The sequence below is a fragment of the Mustela nigripes genome, chromosome 2, assembly GCF_022355385.1.
Source record: "Mustela nigripes isolate SB6536 chromosome 2, MUSNIG.SB6536, whole genome shotgun sequence".
NCBI classification, from domain to species: Eukaryota; Metazoa; Chordata; class Mammalia; order Carnivora; family Mustelidae; genus Mustela; species Mustela nigripes.
In genome coordinates, this window is record NC_081558.1 from 5,713,105 (window position 1) to 5,729,085 (window position 15,981).

The window sequence follows — 15,981 nt, forward strand, 5'->3', positions numbered from 1 at the left end:
CACATCTCTGTTGTTGAAATCACCGGGCTGCGGCAGCCCCAGCACTCGCACATACCCAGTTTGGGGTCCCTGTGAACACCCTGGGGGTGGGGCGGAGGACGAGAAGGGGGAGCAGCGAGGCTCTGGGCTGGGTGGGAAGTGGGCGTGGCATGCTGTGCACCTGTCTTCACGCAAAAGCACACTCTGATCCCAGGAGCTGGAGAAGACCCCTGGCTGTCTGGCTCCAGAGCCCATCAAGACTGTTCCTGGAGTGGGGGTTGGGGGGGCGGTGGGAGGACAGGACACCCGTCCCTTCTGCTTGTCAGTAATAACAGGCCCATCACAGCAGCCAAGATGACTCAAGATGGAGGAACAGCGGCGGTCACGCCCTCACGCCATCAGCTTTCTGGCACGATCTCTACCTCATTCACAAAGAGGCCCGTGTTTTGGGTGGACAGAGAACCCAGGAAGCTGGCCAAGGCCTTACAGCTAGTCCCTCTCAGAGCCAGTGTTCAAACGAGGCCCAATTCTTAAGCTTCATCTCAGCTTAAGACGCCTTCTGGCAGGACAAGAGTGGGTCCTGAGGGACAGGTCAGGGAGCAGGGTCCACGGGAGGCGGGCCCAGGTCAGCTCCATCAGAAAGAAGGCGAGGTGGGCGCGGGAGGAGAGAAGGGACAAGGAGTTTATTTCTCTGGGGATGGGGAGGGGGCGGGTCAGGGCAAGGCAATGTCCTCCAGCTTCTGGTCCAGCGTCTTGAGGTCATCCAGGAAGCGTGTCGGGGTGAGAATGTGCGAGGAGCCTGGGCAGCGAGGGAGGGTTGGGGAGGTGGATCTAAGAAGTCTAGACTCCCTAGAAACATAGGAGTCCAGCCCCCAGGGGACCCCTTCCGTGGGAACCCAAGCCCCAGCCCCTCAGAAAGTCAGGAGTTTCCAGTCACTCACCCAGGGCTCCCCGACACAGGCCCTGCACAGGCTCCAGGGTTTGGGGACCCAACAGGGAGTCCCCTGCCAGTCCGACCCTCTAAAACACGTAGGAGTCCAGCCCCGGCACCCAGGGTACCCCAGCCCTGGCTTCTCACCAATGAGGACCTCCCACTTGCCATCGGTGGCCCTGGTCACCTCGTAGGCGGCCCTCATCTCTGACATTGCCACGCCGCCCAGGACGTAGATGATGAGCCGCGGCCCGGCCCGCGTCTCCACGCCGGCCTTGCTCTTGTGCCAGTGGCCGAAGCGGGCACTGTGCAGGGGGAGACGGGCACAGGTCAGTCCGGGCAGGAGACTCTCCCCCGCACGGCCACACCCCTCATCTCCATGGGCCTGGGCGTGGGGCAGGAGGCGGCCCCCAGGGGCCCTCACCTCACAGCAGCCTGGGAGCTGGATGTGGGGGCGGGGTCGGACACGAAGGGCCACAGCTTTCGGTCCAGCCGGTCCTCCACGGCATCCTGGGAGCCAGAGAGGGAGGCTCAGGACAGCCTCACAGCTTCAGGGGAGGGCATCCGGGCTCCACGGGGGTGGGCGGGGCAAGGCTGCTGGGCCCCCAAGTGGGCAGAGGTGCCAGGGGCCAGAGGAACAGCGGGCCCAGGCCTGGTCCTTTTTGCCTGTTGCTCCTTTGGGCTCCCAGGACAGGTAGGGGCTGGTGGTGGGGAGGGTGAAGCGGGAACACGGGGCTTTCTCGGGGAGGGTGGGCAGCAGGGGGAAGAGACCTGAGGAGGACCAAGGGGCCAGTGCTTGGACAGGAAATGCGGCTCCCCCTTGAGGTGCCCCCCCGCCGCTTTCCTAATTCCTCCGGTGTGGGCTTGGGGACCCCCCCCAACAGCACAGCAGATCAGATGCCAGGGGGATGCCCATAATGAGGGATTTGCCTTTAAGCCCTGAGGCTTAGCACTGTGACATGAAGAGGACTGAGCCACGGCCTAGACCAGGGCCCGACTTGCCATGGTTGGGGGGGGCAGGGGGAGGTGAGGCCCCACCAGTGGTACCTCCATCACATCCTTGATGACTGGGGTCCAGCGGGACAGCTGATAGGTGGGCTCCAAGCGCTCCCTCCGCTCTAGCCGGCTTGAGGTGCCAGAGCCCTACAGGCGGGGCGCAGGGACGGGGGCGGGGGCGGATGGGGGAGAAGGAGGTGGGTCACGGGCAGGACTGGGGACTCATCTGGCTAGAGGAGGCGCTGCAGAGAAAGATGGAGAAATGGAGCCGAGAAGCAGAGAGAGGGAAGAAGGTGAGAGGAGAGAGGGTTGGGGGGGGAGAGAACAGGGAATGAGAAGGAAAAAGAGATTCAGAGCCCGGGAGACTGAAACCTGTGGCAAAGAGAGACGACAGACAGGTGGAGACAGAGGCTGAAAGGTGTGGAGAAACAGAGAAATGGGGAGGTGGGGGCAGGGTGACAGGGGGCTGGGAGAGAGATGAGCGACAGGTGAGGGCACAGGAGAGCCACCCCAGCAGTGGAGGCAGGGTCAGGGGAGGTGGGACACACGGGGCCAGAGAGAGACAGGACAGGCTAAGACAGCTGAGTACAAGAAGCTGCTGTGTGGGTGAGTTTGGGGTGGGGGTGTGCGGGGGGGCGGTCCTCTGAGTCCTCCAGGAGCCCATGGTCGACCGTGTGCTGGTGACCCTGCTCTCCGTCCCCTGGGACTCCGGCCACACACCCCACAGCGCACCTCCAGCGGGACCACAGCTCTAGCTACACCTCACCTGTTTATCATGCAACCCATGGCTGGGGACAGCTGCGGCGCCCGCTGGTCCCCAGACCTGACCCTGTCCTTCCAGCACCCCACCATGCTTTGGAGGCCCCGGGCTCCCAGGCCCCAGGCTCTGACTCCCAGGCACCGCCCCCCATGCTCACATTTGCCCTCCGCCCAGTCTGACCCTAACGGCCTGTGGCCGGCATACCCCGGGGTTGGTGACCGTGCCCCCCAGCTGCTCCAGGTTCCGGATGAGGCTGCTGTGTGCCTGCACGTTGGCGTGCTGGATCAGCTTGGCCAGGTTCTCCTCACTCACACCTGGAGGAGGAGGACAGGTGGGCTTCTAGGGATGGGACCCTCATGCGGGGGGCTGGCTCAGAGAGGGCAGGGAGACAAAAGGTGGCCACGGGGTTCCTGGGTGAAGGGGTTTGAGGGTGGCGAGAGGAGGTCCCTAGACTGTGATGGGGGGGTCCTCAGGAGAGGATACTAGAATTCTGGATGGGGATCCCAGAGGGGAGAGATGGGGGTCCCAAATGAGTTGATGGGGCCAAGTTTGAAGGAGTCAGGTTTGGGGGTCGCTATGTCAGTGGAGCCCTCACTTCAGTGAGCGTGCCCCCAGATCAGTGGCGGGGCTTCTCAGGGTTGAGGTGGGTTTATCTGTGGGGTCTAGTGTGCCTGTTGAGTGGGGACATCCCAAGGTCGGGAAAACTGTGGGGTTGAGAGATTCCCAGGACCACTGCAGACCCCTGTGAATGGAGGTCTCTGGAGGTCTTCCCAGGCCCCCAACCCACCGTTCCGTAGAAGGATGTACAGCAGCAGGACCCGAATCTTGTCATAGGCTGGCACCGCCGTATCCAGCAGCACCGGCACGATCAGCTTCATGGCATCCTTGATCTTCTCACCTTCCGCGTCTGAGCCCATGGCCAAGTCCTGCAGGGCAGGGGTCGGTGGGTTTCCAGAGCTGGGCCACCCCCAGAGTCCCGGGTAAGACCTTGGGGAAGGCCTTCTTCCTACTACCAGGTCTCTGAAGGTTTTATCCACAGGCCCCGCCCCTCTCAAGACCCCGACCTCTCCACAGGCCCCCCCCTTATCCGGTTCCTTACCCCTCTATGGACCCGCCCACCCATAGACGGCAACCTCGTCCCAGGACCGCCTCTCTCCCAGGGCGGAGCCCCATCACAGTCCCTATCACAGTTCTCCGGAAGCCCCGCCCCCTCACGGGCCACACCTCTCCAAGGCTCCTCCCCTGCAGACCCGCCCCCTCTACAGGCAGGTCTCTGAGGCCCCACCCCCGACCCAGGCCCGCCCCCACCTGCTCCACACCGCACAGCTTCTCCACGGGACCCTTGAAGTGCTTCATGCAGTCGTCGGCTAAATGCAGGTGCGTGGAATACTGCGGGGTGGGAGGAGGAAGTTGGGGGGTGACAGAAACTGAGTCCCAGTCCCCCACCCAGGTTCCCCGCCCAGGCTCACCTTGTTCAGCTCCTTCTGGTACTGCGGCATCTTTTTCAGGATGTGGGACAGGTCTTTGATGTTGGCCTGGGGACAGGGAGGCCGTGAGGCCTGGCCCTGCGTACCCGGATCCCACTCCGGGCTCGGCCACGGGACTGGGGCCCCGCCCCCACTCGATGGCGGCACAGGCCTCTCTGCCCCAGCTGCCCATCCAGACGCGGGCCCGCCCCTACCTTGTCCGTGGTCAGCCTCTTGCTCTCACAGAACGTCTTCAGAAGCTCCGTGACCCTCCTGGTGGTGAAGAGTGTGAAGAGTGAGCAGGGGTGGGTTGGGGACTGGCGCCAAGGCTGTAGTTTGACAGCAGTGTGTGCGGGGGATGTGGGGTGCCACACAGCCGGGACGCCGGAGCCAGGGGACACATGCGGCCCTGGACTAGGCCATGGGCAAGGCCACACTGAGGAGTTGGCTGAGGGGCGTGGCTTGCAGGGGGGGGGCGCTCACCCTGGGCCAAAGACCATGCACGTGACCCACAGTGGGGGGTGGGGGAGGGGACGCGACTGGGGACACGGAGTGGCCCACGCACTTGGACACGTCGGCGATGTGCATGTGCCGCAGCTCCACCCACAGGTCATCGTCCTCGTCCAGCAGCACAGCCTTCTCACGGGCCTCGCTCAGCCCCGTGGTCTCGTACCTGCGGGACACGGAGGGTCAGGGCAAGCAGCTGAGGAGGGACGCGGGAGCTGATGTGCCCGGGTTAGTGTCCCTGGGCTCTGCGTACTTGTACGTGTCCTGTTCGATGTTCAGCAGGTCATAGGCCATCGCCTGGAAGGTGAGTTCATGCAGCAGTGGGGACACGGGGTCCGCCCCCCGGTCCATGATGAGTAGCTGTGAGCGGGTTTTTTCAGGGCCCTGGGGGGACGGTGGGCAGGGATGAGGATCTGCCCCTGTCCTTCCTCAGTCGCAGCTTCACCCCCTCCTCCCCCGCAGGCCCCCTTACCTCGCCCAGACTGGGATTGTCTGCCTTGAAGGCATTCAGCTTGGCCAGGACTGCGTGGGCCAGCTGCGCTGTGACCTCTGGGCCCCTGGGGGTGGGGTGGGCAGACATGGGGGCCTCAGGCTTGGGGCAGAAGAGGGCCAGGCCCACGCGGGAGGTCAAGGAAGGGGTTAGGGATGGGAGTTGGGCCCCGGGCGAAGACAAGGACTGGGGTCAAAAGTGAGGTTCAAGGCTGCAGGCAGGATGGGGTCAGGGCAGGGGCGGCCTGGGGGGGTCCCCACTTGCGGTAGCGGATGGCCGGGTACTCCTGCAGTGTGGCGCACAGTGTGGCGATCTGCTGGGCCAGTGCCTCGATCTGCCGGGCCCGCTCCCCCACCCGGAAGGGGCAGTAGAGGTTGTAGGTGCTGTGGGGAGCATCCAGGGAGAACACCTGGTGGGGCATAAGAGTCGGGGCTACTGCTCTGGGTGCACCCCTGGCCTGCACACGGCCTCCAGCACCTGCAGCTCCCCGGGGCTTCCCCTGGGCTCTGGAACCTGCCTCGCCATCCAGGAGGCAGGCCAGGCTGCTTTCAACTGATGCCGGCAGGAGGCGGAGAAACAGCCTGGGCCCCGCCCCCTCGGTGGGAAGAACTCGGCCCCTCTGTGTTGGCTGCTTTCCTTTCTGACCCGAAGGCCCCCTTCTTTACTGGATTCAGTGTCTTTCCGGGGGAACCCAGGCTGTTTGGTCACCGGCTCCCGCCCCCCACCCCGGACCAGCCTCGACCGTACCTGGGCTTCGTAGGGGAGGAAGGCCAGGTGGATCTCTTTCAGCGTCTTCACCACCTTGGCTAGACGGGAGCGGCCCAGCTCACTGAAAAGGGGCTCAGGGCAGGCTGGGGTGGCAAGAGAGGGCATGAGGCTAGAGTGGCCCCACGCCCCTGCCCCGCCCCCTGCCCCCTGCCTGTTTCACTCACTGTCAGTGAAGAAGATGTGTGCTGCTTTGTAGGTGAAGGTCGGAGTTCCCCGGAAGTCGGCGATCAGGGCCTGTACTGACTGGGGGGGCGGGGGGGGGGGGGGGGGGGGAGGTGGGCAGACCATTGTCCAAGCCTGGTCTTGCCCCTCCAAAGCCCTGCCCCAGCCTCCCAGCCACGGCCTGTCCCCCCCGACCATGTGCAGACATGCACAGAGGCATGCATCTACACACACACACACACACACACACACACACTCATTCACACCGGCACCTTCTCCGTGGGGCTCAGCAAATAAATGGCCTCCAAACTAGGGATGGGTTCTCGCCGTTTGTTGATGTCTTCAACAACTAGCAGGAATAGAGAAAGGGCCGTATGTAGGTGGCACTGGGACTAGGGCTCATGGAGAATCTCAGACTCGGAGAGTCGGACACTTGGGCAAGAGGGCTGGATGCCAGGGCAGGGGGAGTGGACGCCCTCGGCGCCTAAGGGGAGATACCCCCCCTGTGGGGCACATGGCTTAGGGTTACATGGCAGGGTTCAGCATGTTCAAGGTCACAGCCATGCCCCTCTAGGGGTCCTCCATAGAAAGTGACACATTCTGGGCATTAGGGGACCGACCCCATGCTCAGGTCCCATCTGGGCAGCATGGGGTGGGGGTGTCCACTCACTTGTAATGCCCTCAGCCAGGATGTCTGACATCTTGCAGCAGGAGGACAAGATGCGCATGCTTGGATGGTCCATGATGAGTACCTGCCCGGATGGATGGACAGAACGACTGATGGACTGAGGAGTGGGCAGGAGAGGTTCCAGCTGCCCCCGAGGTAGGGCTGGGGTGGCGGGCAGGACTGACGGCTTCAAGAGCTGGCTGGATGGGAAGACCCGACCCCAGCGTGCCGCACACCCACACACCCACCCCAACCCCCTGGACTAGCGGCCTCCCCAGGGAGTACTTATGGGTCCCACATTCAGGGCCTCCCACATGGGTCTGGACAAGGCATTCTGCCAACCCCATACCTTCCACTCCCCATCCTTTTTGACACTCCGAATGACTCCGCTCAGAATTTCTGCGGGAAAGGTAGAGCGGGCTCAGGATATTGGATTCGCTGGCCCCAACACGGCCCCGAGCCTTCTGGGTCTCCGGGCTGGGCCTCCGTCTTCAGTCCTGTTTACTTCTCTCATCAGTCTTGGGAGGGCACCCCTAGGGTCACCCCCAACTTACAGACAGGGAAACAGGTTCAGAGGACGGGTGACCAGCCTAAGCACCCTCAGCCCTAAATGGCTAAGTCCCTGGGGTTTAAGTAGTCACTCAATAACAAATATGCGTTAGATGAACGAGTAACTGAAAAGTTAGAGTTCATGTACGGGTCCACCTCCCTCCAGAGCCCAGCTCTCAGCCTCGCCATCGCAGCCTTGAGTTCTCCTGCTGGGGGCCTCGAAGCCAGACCGCCCCCTCCCAACCTCCATCAGTTTCCTTGCAGGACCCTGACTCCCTGCTCTGAAGCAGGCCTAGCTTCTCCGCATTAACCTCGTGTAGGAGGCTCCGCTTTGGGCTGGGGTGCTAGGGGTCTGAGCCATAGTCTGCCCTGCCTTGCGGAGGGAGAAGCAGAAGGGACAGGGTAGCCCCGCCCGCCCAGAGTGTCATGTCCACTCTTATCAGGACCGCCAGGGCGGAAGGAGCAGGAAGGAGGTTCTGAGGCCGGAACTACTTGAGATGGGGGAAGGGGCGACCTCCACCCCTCTCCCAAAGAGCCCCGACCCACGCCGGAGACGCCCGAGTCCTCACGCTGCTTGAGGTTCGTGGGGACCCGGCAAGAAGGAAGGTGTCCCCCACCCCCCGGGCCTGGACATTGGCCTGACCACAACCCCCAAGCTCTCATACCACCTGGGGTAGTTGACCAGCGCACCCAGCCCGGGCCCCAGTCCAAGAGTCCAGGCCCCCCCCCCGGACTTTGCCAGGCTCGAAGACCCGGCAGTCGGGCGTCCAGCTGCGCCCTCTCCCCGCCCGCAGCCTAGGGGGTCCAGGCCTGCAAGCCCTGGCGCCTGCCTACGCCACCCCTAGCCCGATCCCCCTGGGTCCCGGGAGTCCAGTCTCCCAACTTTGTTTAGCTCCGGCACGGGAGAGCCGGGATGTCCAGCAGGACCGAGTCCCCGCCCGCCCCCTCGAGGATCAGGTGCTCAACGCCCAGCCGGGCCGCCAAATCCCCGCCGCCGGCGTCCCAGGGTTCGTGCACCCCCGCCCCCCGCCCCCCCAGAAGACGCACTCACTTTCCCCCACCACCGCCTTCAGCCCCGAGGGCGCCATCTTCCCCCAGGGGCGCCGCCACCGCTTCCGGGTCTGTCCCAAGGTGGGGGCGTGGCCCCGCGCGTCAGCCACCTGGACCCCGCCCCGCGGAGCTGGCCCCTCCCCCACCGGTCCTCGGAGAGGAACATCTGTCCCGTGCAGAGTGGGCGGGCGGATGTGTCCACGCAGACTAGTGCGGAGTCGCTGGAGGGGCGCCCCGACGACACGCGCAGACGTGAGCTCAGACACACCTTCCGTGCTGGCGTGCAGCGAGCAAGTGGGATCGCGGGGAAACAACGCTTTAATCTCTCCCAGACGCGGCTAGCACCCTGCCAGAAGTTTCTCCACGGCTGACGGATGCTGTGTGCCCATCCGGGGCCGCGGGGCCATAAGCCCGTGACCCACTCACCTTCTGTTCCGCAGAGCGTAGCCGCGGGCTGGACAACATGTGATCAACTCACGAGAAAGCCTGGAGGGAGGGTTGAAGCTAAACCAGCACCCACTGTGTGCCGGATTCTCACTCCATCCCTGGAGAAGCCCTGACAGGGAGTGCGGTATAGACAATGAAACCGCGGCTCAGCGGGACCCTTGTCTAGGACCACAGGATGAATACGCCTGCTGGGATCTGAACCTGGACTCTGTCCGAGGGGGGCCGCTTGTCATAGCCTTGCCCTCACGGGCTGATAATCACATCTCTCTGCTGATGAACCCGTGGGCTCAGCGGCATGCTCAACCCCTTGCACACTTACACACACACTCAATTCACACTTGACTCAAAAGTTCATGGCCTGCTCCTGCTGTGCCCCAGCAATGGCTGCCGCCTTGTCACAGAGGGCACACAGTCCAGCAGCACCCATCCAAAAGAGGTCCCGTATCTCAGGTGTGATGCACGGGTGTGAATGCAGAGTCCAGAACTGGTTCCTTCATTTGGCCATGTTTATTAAGAGTTGGTCTGGATGGGGCACCTGCATGACTCGGTCCGTTAAGCAGTCTGCCTTTGGCTCAGGTTATAACGCCAGGGTCCTGGGTTGGAGCCCCATGTCGGGCTCTCTGCTTAGCAGGGAGTCTGCTTCTCCCTCTGCCCTTCCCCCTGTTCATGCTCTTTTGCTCTCAAATAAATAAATCTTAAAGAGAAAAAAAAAAGGTAATGAGTCTGGTGCTTGGCCCTTTGCCACTTACATGGGACAGGCAATTCACTAATTCAATTAGTGAATAAAAACTAGATCTGCCATGTGGCACTTAAGGTGAAGTGGAAGAGGAGAGAAAATGGTCAGTTCTGCTCTAACGGAAATAGTGATGTGAGAGCACATGCCAGGTTGGGGGGGGGGCGGTTTATCGTGTGTGGTACCAGAGGGGGGACACTCACAGGGTGACGTGTCAATTTAACCTGAACGACGTCAAGGAGCCATGCAGCGATGCAGGCAGAGAGAAGGGGATGTGGCTGGAGGAGCAGCGGGAAGTGAGGTGAGCTTGGAGGCCAGACCTCTGTGGGAAAAGGGAGGACTGACCCAGCCCAATTTGCCTGGGATTGAGAAGTTTCCAGGACACAGGACTTCCAGAGCTAAAACTGAGAGTCTTGGGCAAACCAGGATTGCTGGCCACTCTAGGTAGGATTTGGGGTTTTCTTCCATGTTTTCCTACCTCCCTCCATTCCTTTGTTTTTTCTTTCTTCTTCTTCTTCTTCTTCTTCTTTTTTTTTTTTTTTTTAAGATTTTATTTATTTATTTGACAGACAGAGATCACAAGCAGGCAGAGAGGCAGGCAAGAAAGAGGAGGAAGCAGGCTCCCTGCCGAGCAGAAAGCCCATTTGCAGGGCTGGATCCCAGGCCCCTGGTATCATGATCTGAGCCGAAGGCAGAGGCTTTAACCCACTGAGACATCCAGGCGCCCATAAAAAAGATCGTATTTGTTTGACAGAGATCACAAGTAGGCAGAGAGAGAGGTCGGGGATGGGGGAAGCTGGCTCCCTGCTGAGCAGAGAGCCTGATGCAGGGCTCCATCCCAGGACCCTGAGACCATGGCCTGAGCCCAAGGCAGAGGCTAAACCCACTGAGCCACCCAGGCGCCCCTTGTATTTTCTTTCTTTCATAGCTTTGTTGAGATATAATTCACATAGCACAGTCACTGAGAGTACAATTCAATGCCTTTTAGCATGTTCAGAGTTGTGCGTCCGTCCCCAATTTTAGAACGTTCCATTACTCTGTGGCGTTTTCTCCTGAGGGCAACGGGAGCCAAGGGAGAGTTCCGAGCAGGGCAAGGAGGGCATCCCTGCGGCTCCTGGAGGGGAAGGGTGGATTGCAGGGGCAAAGGGAGGAGCTGGGAGGCCGTGACACCCCCTGCAGCTTCTCAGTCTGTCCCCTGGGGGTGGAAGTCTGGAGGGTCTACCAGGGTCTTCTGTGCGGGTGCCCAGGGTCTTCTGCTGCTAATGGCTGAATGGTATCCTGTCCATCCTCCCCCAAGACAGGTTGAAGGCCCAAGCTCTGGTACTTGAGATTGTGACCTTATTTAGAGAAAGAGTCGTAGCAGGAACCTCTAACACAACGCGACTGGTTTCCATGTCTTGTGACGGCCATGTGGAGACAGAGACAGAGAGGAATGTCACATGACAACAGAGCCAGAGGCTGAAATACTGCAGAGACCAGCCAAGGAGCACCAAGGGCTGCCTGCAACCCTGAGGAGCCAGGGAGCGGAAAGGAAGGACCCTCCCCTACGGGTCTCAGGAGCACGGTACCGCCAACGCCCCAACTTCTGGCTCCGGCCTCCAGAACTGTGTGACAATCATCTGTTGCTCTAAGTCCCTCAGTTTGTGACTTTGTTAAGGCAGCAGTAAACTAGTACATCTGCGGAAGAGCAGAGCATCCCGTTGACATTGAGGATGCGGGGCTGCCGACAGGGTGCAGGCGGGGACCCAGATGGGGAAGCATTGCCTGGGGAAGAGGACCGAGCTTTGTGCTTGGGCAGGTGTGGTGACAGTGCGGCCCATTTACTCTGAGGAGAGGTTTTAACTGGTTTCTAGAAAGGCATCTTGGGTAGGGGATGGGGTGCCCGTGGGTTCCTCCCAGTGGCACCCTCTCCCAGGCCACTGAAAGGCGGCCATAGGTGCTTGGGGGAGGGGCAGGGACTCTTCTCCTTGCCTGCCATCCCCAGGTACTGAGATGACAGGTCTCAGGAGAAAGCTCAACCTGACATTGGTGGCAGGACAGGAAATCCCAGGCCTTTTTGGGACACCTGGGTGGCTCAGCTGGTTAAGTGTCTGCCTTCGGCTCAGGTCATGATCCCGGGATCCTGGGATCGAGCCCCGCATTGGGATCCCTGCTCAGTCTGCATCTCCTTCTGCCCCTACTCCCTCTGCCCCCAGCTTATGCTCTCTCTTGCTCTCTAAAATAAATAAAACCTTTAAAAAGGTGGTGGGGGTGGGGAAATCCCAGACCTTCTGGTATTAGGGCTGGTGGTGGGCAACCAGACCCAGGGACTGGAAGGGGTGGCCGGGAGACCAAGGTGGAGCTACTCAGCCTGGTGGTGCCTCAGTGGTCCTCAAGTCCACCTCCTTCCCCTACCACCTGCGGCTGGCAACAGCCCCACCAGCAGGGTGAGCCTTTCTCACTCTGCTTCCCACTGGAGGGCTACAGACCCCGCCTGAGCTGCCCTGGTGGCCTGACCTCTCCCAGCGGTGCCAACCAGCCCCTGCACCCCATCGTGGGGGGACACTGCTCTGGCCTGCTGCTGAGCCCCAATGAGAGTTCTTGGGGCCCAGTGAGTCTTGCTGCACAAGATCCCAAACCCAGGTCACCCTGTCTCCTGCCCCCACAGCAGCACTGTGCCCTGCTGCAAAAAACAATTATCTGGATCATCTTTATGGGGCTTAAGCTTGGGTGGGAGCAGATGGGGCATGAGCTGGGGATTTGGGGCTGGGTATCCACTCCCCCCGCCACATCCCAGTCTTTTAAAAAGCCTTCTCTGGCACAGGGCCGGGACAGAGGCCAGCAGAGAAGTGGACGGACCCAGGGGAGGGGCGCGGGGACGATGACGGACCAGGAAGAGAAGGCGGACGGGACCTCGGCTCCCTGCATCAAGGTAAGCAGATTCCACCCCACACATCCCTAACTCAAGGGCCTGTGAATGACAAGACTAATTGGTTTGTAGGGCACCTAATTAGCAAGCAAGTCTCCTGGGACCCCTGACCCAGTTGCTGCCCAAGGAAGCGCTGGTGGGCTTGGGGGTCCAAGGGCCTAGCCCAGCCCCAGGGCAGAGGTCAGTGCTCTTCGTGTTAACCCCTGGGAGGTGGGGGATGCTGGGATTCGGGGGCAGCCCTTGGTATGTTTCCCTGGGTCACATCCCAGCCCCCAGGCCACCCTGCAGTCAGGCCCCAATTTAGGATGTCAGGATGCTGGCACTGGCAGCCTCTCCCTGGAGGCAGCACCACGTGGAGTGGCCCCGCTGGCGGGGCCCCTGGGGCAGGGGCCGGGATTGGGAAGGAGGCTCAGGTCTCATTCTGAGCGGCTCTGCAGAGCAGCACATCGGCGGGGACCATGGTGAGCGCCGAGGAGGGGAGGGGAGGGGAGGGGCTCCCCAGCTGAGAGGCCAGCTAGACTGAGTGTGTCTGTCCCCCAGGCTGGCTCTCCAGACCAGGAGGGTTTCTTCAACCTGCTGAGCCACGTGCAGGGCGACCGGATGGAGGAGCAGCGGTGCTCGTTGCAGGCAGGGCCTGGCCCGACTTCTGAGAGCCGTGAGCACGGGCATGGGGGCGGGGGGTAGGGTGGGACTGGTGTGATGTTTGGGGGCATGAACCGGGCAGGGCATAGGGATCCAGGGAGAGTGGCCATCTTGGGGGCCTGTAGGCAAGAGTCTGAGGAAGCAAGCTGCAAATGGGAACACTGGGCAAGGGATGGGAGGGAGAGGCCAGCGCGCTTCCTAGAGAATGAGTGGGAGCGGAGGAGCGGGTTGGGGGCTCCGGCTGTGTCCCCTGGAGTCAGCGTATACGTTCATCCCCGCACACCTCTGCTTAACGCAGAGAGTGGCCCTGCACCCGAGATGGACAGTCTCATGGACATGCTGGCCAGTACCCAGGGCCGCCGTATGGATGACCAGCGTGTGACAGTCAGCAGCCTGCCTGGCTTCCAGCCCATAGGCCCCAAGGTAGGTGACGTGCCGCTGGGGCTGAGCAGGCACCCGCTAGGCTGAGCTCTCTGACCCTGACTCCCACCCAGAGCCAGGAGTAAATGGAGCCTTCCTCACCCTCATGTCTAGCCACAATGTGCCCCTTAGAGATGTAAGTTCCTAGTAAAAGGGCCACCCTGGGTCCATGCCAGGCACAGGATCCTGGCCGATCGGATACCCGACTTCGGGTGGGAGGACAAAGGCCCAGACGGGGCTGAGAGGGGCCCAAGGTCAGGCCGGAGGCATGTGAATGTTAGAGCCGTGGCTGGAACTCATGGCTCCTGCCTGTCTCAGGGTTTCAGGGAAGACAGAATGAGCAGCCCCCCTTCCTGGGAAGACACCTCCGAGGAAGAGGGCACCTGAGTTTATACACGGGACCCACACCTCCGTACACTAGTGTGTGTCTATGACACACATAACATACATATGCACATGTACCCCGGGTTCTGATCCCAAGACCCCAAATACCGCCCTAAAGATGGTAACTCGGGAGGTAACTAAAGGAATAACTCATGTACGTAGAAGCGGGGGGATGGCAGGGGTGAACGGCAGGAGGTGGCACACAGGTACCGTCTCCCGATGTCTGGGTCAGCTTTGGCTGGCACTGCCCGTGATCCGTCCCTCTGGCTGACCCCTCTTCATCCACAGGACGGAGTGCAGAAACGAGCTGGGACGCTCAGCCCCCAACCCCTCCTCACCCCTCAAGACCCGACTGCTCTCAGCTTCCGTCGGAACAGCAGCCCCCAACCCCAGACACAAGCCCCATGAAGGCCTGAGCCATCCTGGGCCCTGCTTGGCCCCTGAAAACAGACAATAAAACACTTCCACAAGAAACAAGAAACTGTGTATGTGTATTTTCTTGGGTGGATGGGCTCGGATTCAGGAGCTCTGCTGGGCAGCACGAAGGAGCTTCTCCTCCCGCTGCTTCCGTATCCTCTCTTTGAATTCTTCTAGCTCCCGGCGCTGGGGGGTGGAGAAGGGGGGGTGGAATGGGAGAGGAGGAGGACACACACCTCGGGGGCCTGGACCCCCTTCCCTTCACCCCCTTACTCCCCCAGGACACAGCCTCAGAGTTCAGCGTCTATGCTGGAAGCCCTGCACCAATTACAGCGAGGGTCCAAGTGGGATTAGCTTCACCTTTCAGGAAAAAGGCAAGAAAGAAACTATACACCCCTCTGCTCTCAGTTCTCTTTCCTCAGGACTGAGAGAAAAATCTTCATCCAAACCCATCACGGCCACAGGGATCCAGGCACCTCTGTCCCTTTAGGGGGGAAGAAGAGTATGTTACTTACCTGGTCTTCCCTCTCAGGTGGCCACAGCTCCCTCTGTGGGGACAAAATAGCAGCTGGAAGCATGAGCCAGGAGCCTCCGGAGCCCCCCGCCCAGGGCAGAATTGGCTGGTGGGAAGCAGACACTGGTCCCCAGCAGGCTGGTGCCCCATTCCCTCCCCCAGCCCTGGAACGAACCCATGAATACGCTCCCTGTGCCCACCTTACGCTGTATGACATAGTCTTCAAACCATCCGGCCTGATTGGCGATCCAGAACATAGCCACAGGGAAGGTGAGGTAGAGTGTCATCTGGAAGGGCAGGGGGTCAATGAACAGAGCCAGGGATTAAAGCTCTTCCACAACACGCACAGGTTGCTCAGAGCTTGGAGGACCACCCTCCCACGGAGACCGGAGTGCGTCCTCAGGGTCCCCAAGCACCGAAGAACTCCCACCACGGGCACAGAAGCCTCACACTTTAGAGCCTAGCCCTCTAGTAATAATAATTTAGGAGACCTCAAAGCCTCCTCCAAGTCTGGGGAAACGCCCCCTCAAAGACACACACACACACATACGTACGTACACGCGCGAGCGCGGAAAGACCCCTGACTCAGAGTACAAAACCCCGTACTAAAATCAAAGGCATCTTCGTGAGACCTCACGACCCACCCGTCCGTTAGATCCCCGGAGCATCTTCAGACCCTGGAATCCTCATTACTTGGAATCGATTCCCCTAAACCCAGGGGTCTATCAGAAACGCACAACCAGCCGGCGCCCACGAGCTCCCCCAGCGCCTGGAGCCTTCCTTCTTGGAGCCCGTTTCCCACATCACTCCTCTCGGACGCCCCGCCGCTTCCAACCTTAAAGATCCCTCTCAAAACTCAGAAACTCTCTCCCCACATTGCCCTCTTCCCCGGAGTCCCCTCCCTTCCAAAGCCTCCTCCTCAGGGCCCGGAGGAGTCCAACTGTCCACCCGCTGCAAAGCTCACTGACCCGAAACACCTCCAGCTTCACCCCCATCTCGCTTCTCCTAGGCTACAAAGCCGCTTCCGCCCAAAGTCAACCCTCCAGCAAAACAGCAGCTCATTGGGCGTTCATCGCCTCCATTACTGAAGCTGATTGGTAGACGAGGTTCGCGATGATGTCATCTTCGGGCGTCTCTTCCCTGCTTCCGGTCGTCTGTGCCTTCTAAGCGAAAGTCAACAAACGCGGTCCG

The 15,981-nt window shown here is 61.0% G+C and overlaps 3 protein-coding genes across 5 annotated transcripts; 1 reads left to right on the forward strand and 2 right to left on the reverse strand.

Moving 5' to 3' along the window:
* Nucleotides 1–643: 643 nt before the first annotated feature.
* STXBP2 (syntaxin binding protein 2) lies at nucleotides 644–8,427 on the reverse strand. The gene is made up of 19 exons (XM_059388887.1): nucleotides 8,327–8,427; nucleotides 7,076–7,125; nucleotides 6,730–6,811; nucleotides 6,332–6,408; nucleotides 6,062–6,140; nucleotides 5,877–5,980; nucleotides 5,390–5,538; nucleotides 5,112–5,196; nucleotides 4,893–5,023; nucleotides 4,698–4,805; nucleotides 4,348–4,405; nucleotides 4,136–4,201; nucleotides 3,975–4,055; nucleotides 3,454–3,592; nucleotides 2,871–2,980; nucleotides 1,958–2,053; nucleotides 1,335–1,420; nucleotides 1,058–1,215; nucleotides 644–778 (listed from the first exon to the last, which is right to left on the reverse strand). The coding sequence occupies exons 1-19, from the start codon at nucleotides 8,361–8,363 to the stop codon at nucleotides 693–695; spliced, it is 1,782 nt and encodes a 593-aa protein (XP_059244870.1). The 5' UTR covers nucleotides 8,364–8,427; the 3' UTR covers nucleotides 644–692.
* A 3,909-nt stretch (nucleotides 8,428–12,336) lies between these two features.
* Nucleotides 12,337–14,340, forward strand: PCP2 (Purkinje cell protein 2). 2 transcript variants are annotated; one of them, XM_059387703.1, is made up of 4 exons: nucleotides 12,337–12,416; nucleotides 12,954–13,068; nucleotides 13,354–13,478; nucleotides 14,148–14,340. In XM_059387703.1, the coding sequence occupies exons 1-4, from the start codon at nucleotides 12,366–12,368 to the stop codon at nucleotides 14,265–14,267; spliced, it is 411 nt and encodes a 136-aa protein (XP_059243686.1). In that variant the 5' UTR covers nucleotides 12,337–12,365; the 3' UTR covers nucleotides 14,268–14,340. The 2 variants fall into 2 exon arrangements, with proteins under 2 accessions (XP_059243686.1, XP_059243687.1); XM_059387704.1 differs by lacking the exon at nucleotides 12,337–12,416 and adding an exon at nucleotides 12,771–12,874.
* On the reverse strand, nucleotides 14,331–15,845 carry LOC132009682 (protein PET100 homolog, mitochondrial). 2 transcript variants are annotated; one of them, XM_059387706.1, is made up of 4 exons: nucleotides 15,759–15,845; nucleotides 14,991–15,077; nucleotides 14,792–14,824; nucleotides 14,331–14,462 (listed from the first exon to the last, which is right to left on the reverse strand). In XM_059387706.1, the coding sequence occupies exons 1-4, from the start codon at nucleotides 15,783–15,785 to the stop codon at nucleotides 14,379–14,381; spliced, it is 231 nt and encodes a 76-aa protein (XP_059243689.1). In that variant the 5' UTR covers nucleotides 15,786–15,845; the 3' UTR covers nucleotides 14,331–14,378. The 2 variants fall into 2 exon arrangements, with proteins under 2 accessions (XP_059243689.1, XP_059243690.1); XM_059387707.1 differs by lacking the exon at nucleotides 15,759–15,845 and adding an exon at nucleotides 15,435–15,715.
* Nucleotides 15,846–15,981: the final 136 nt, after the last annotated feature.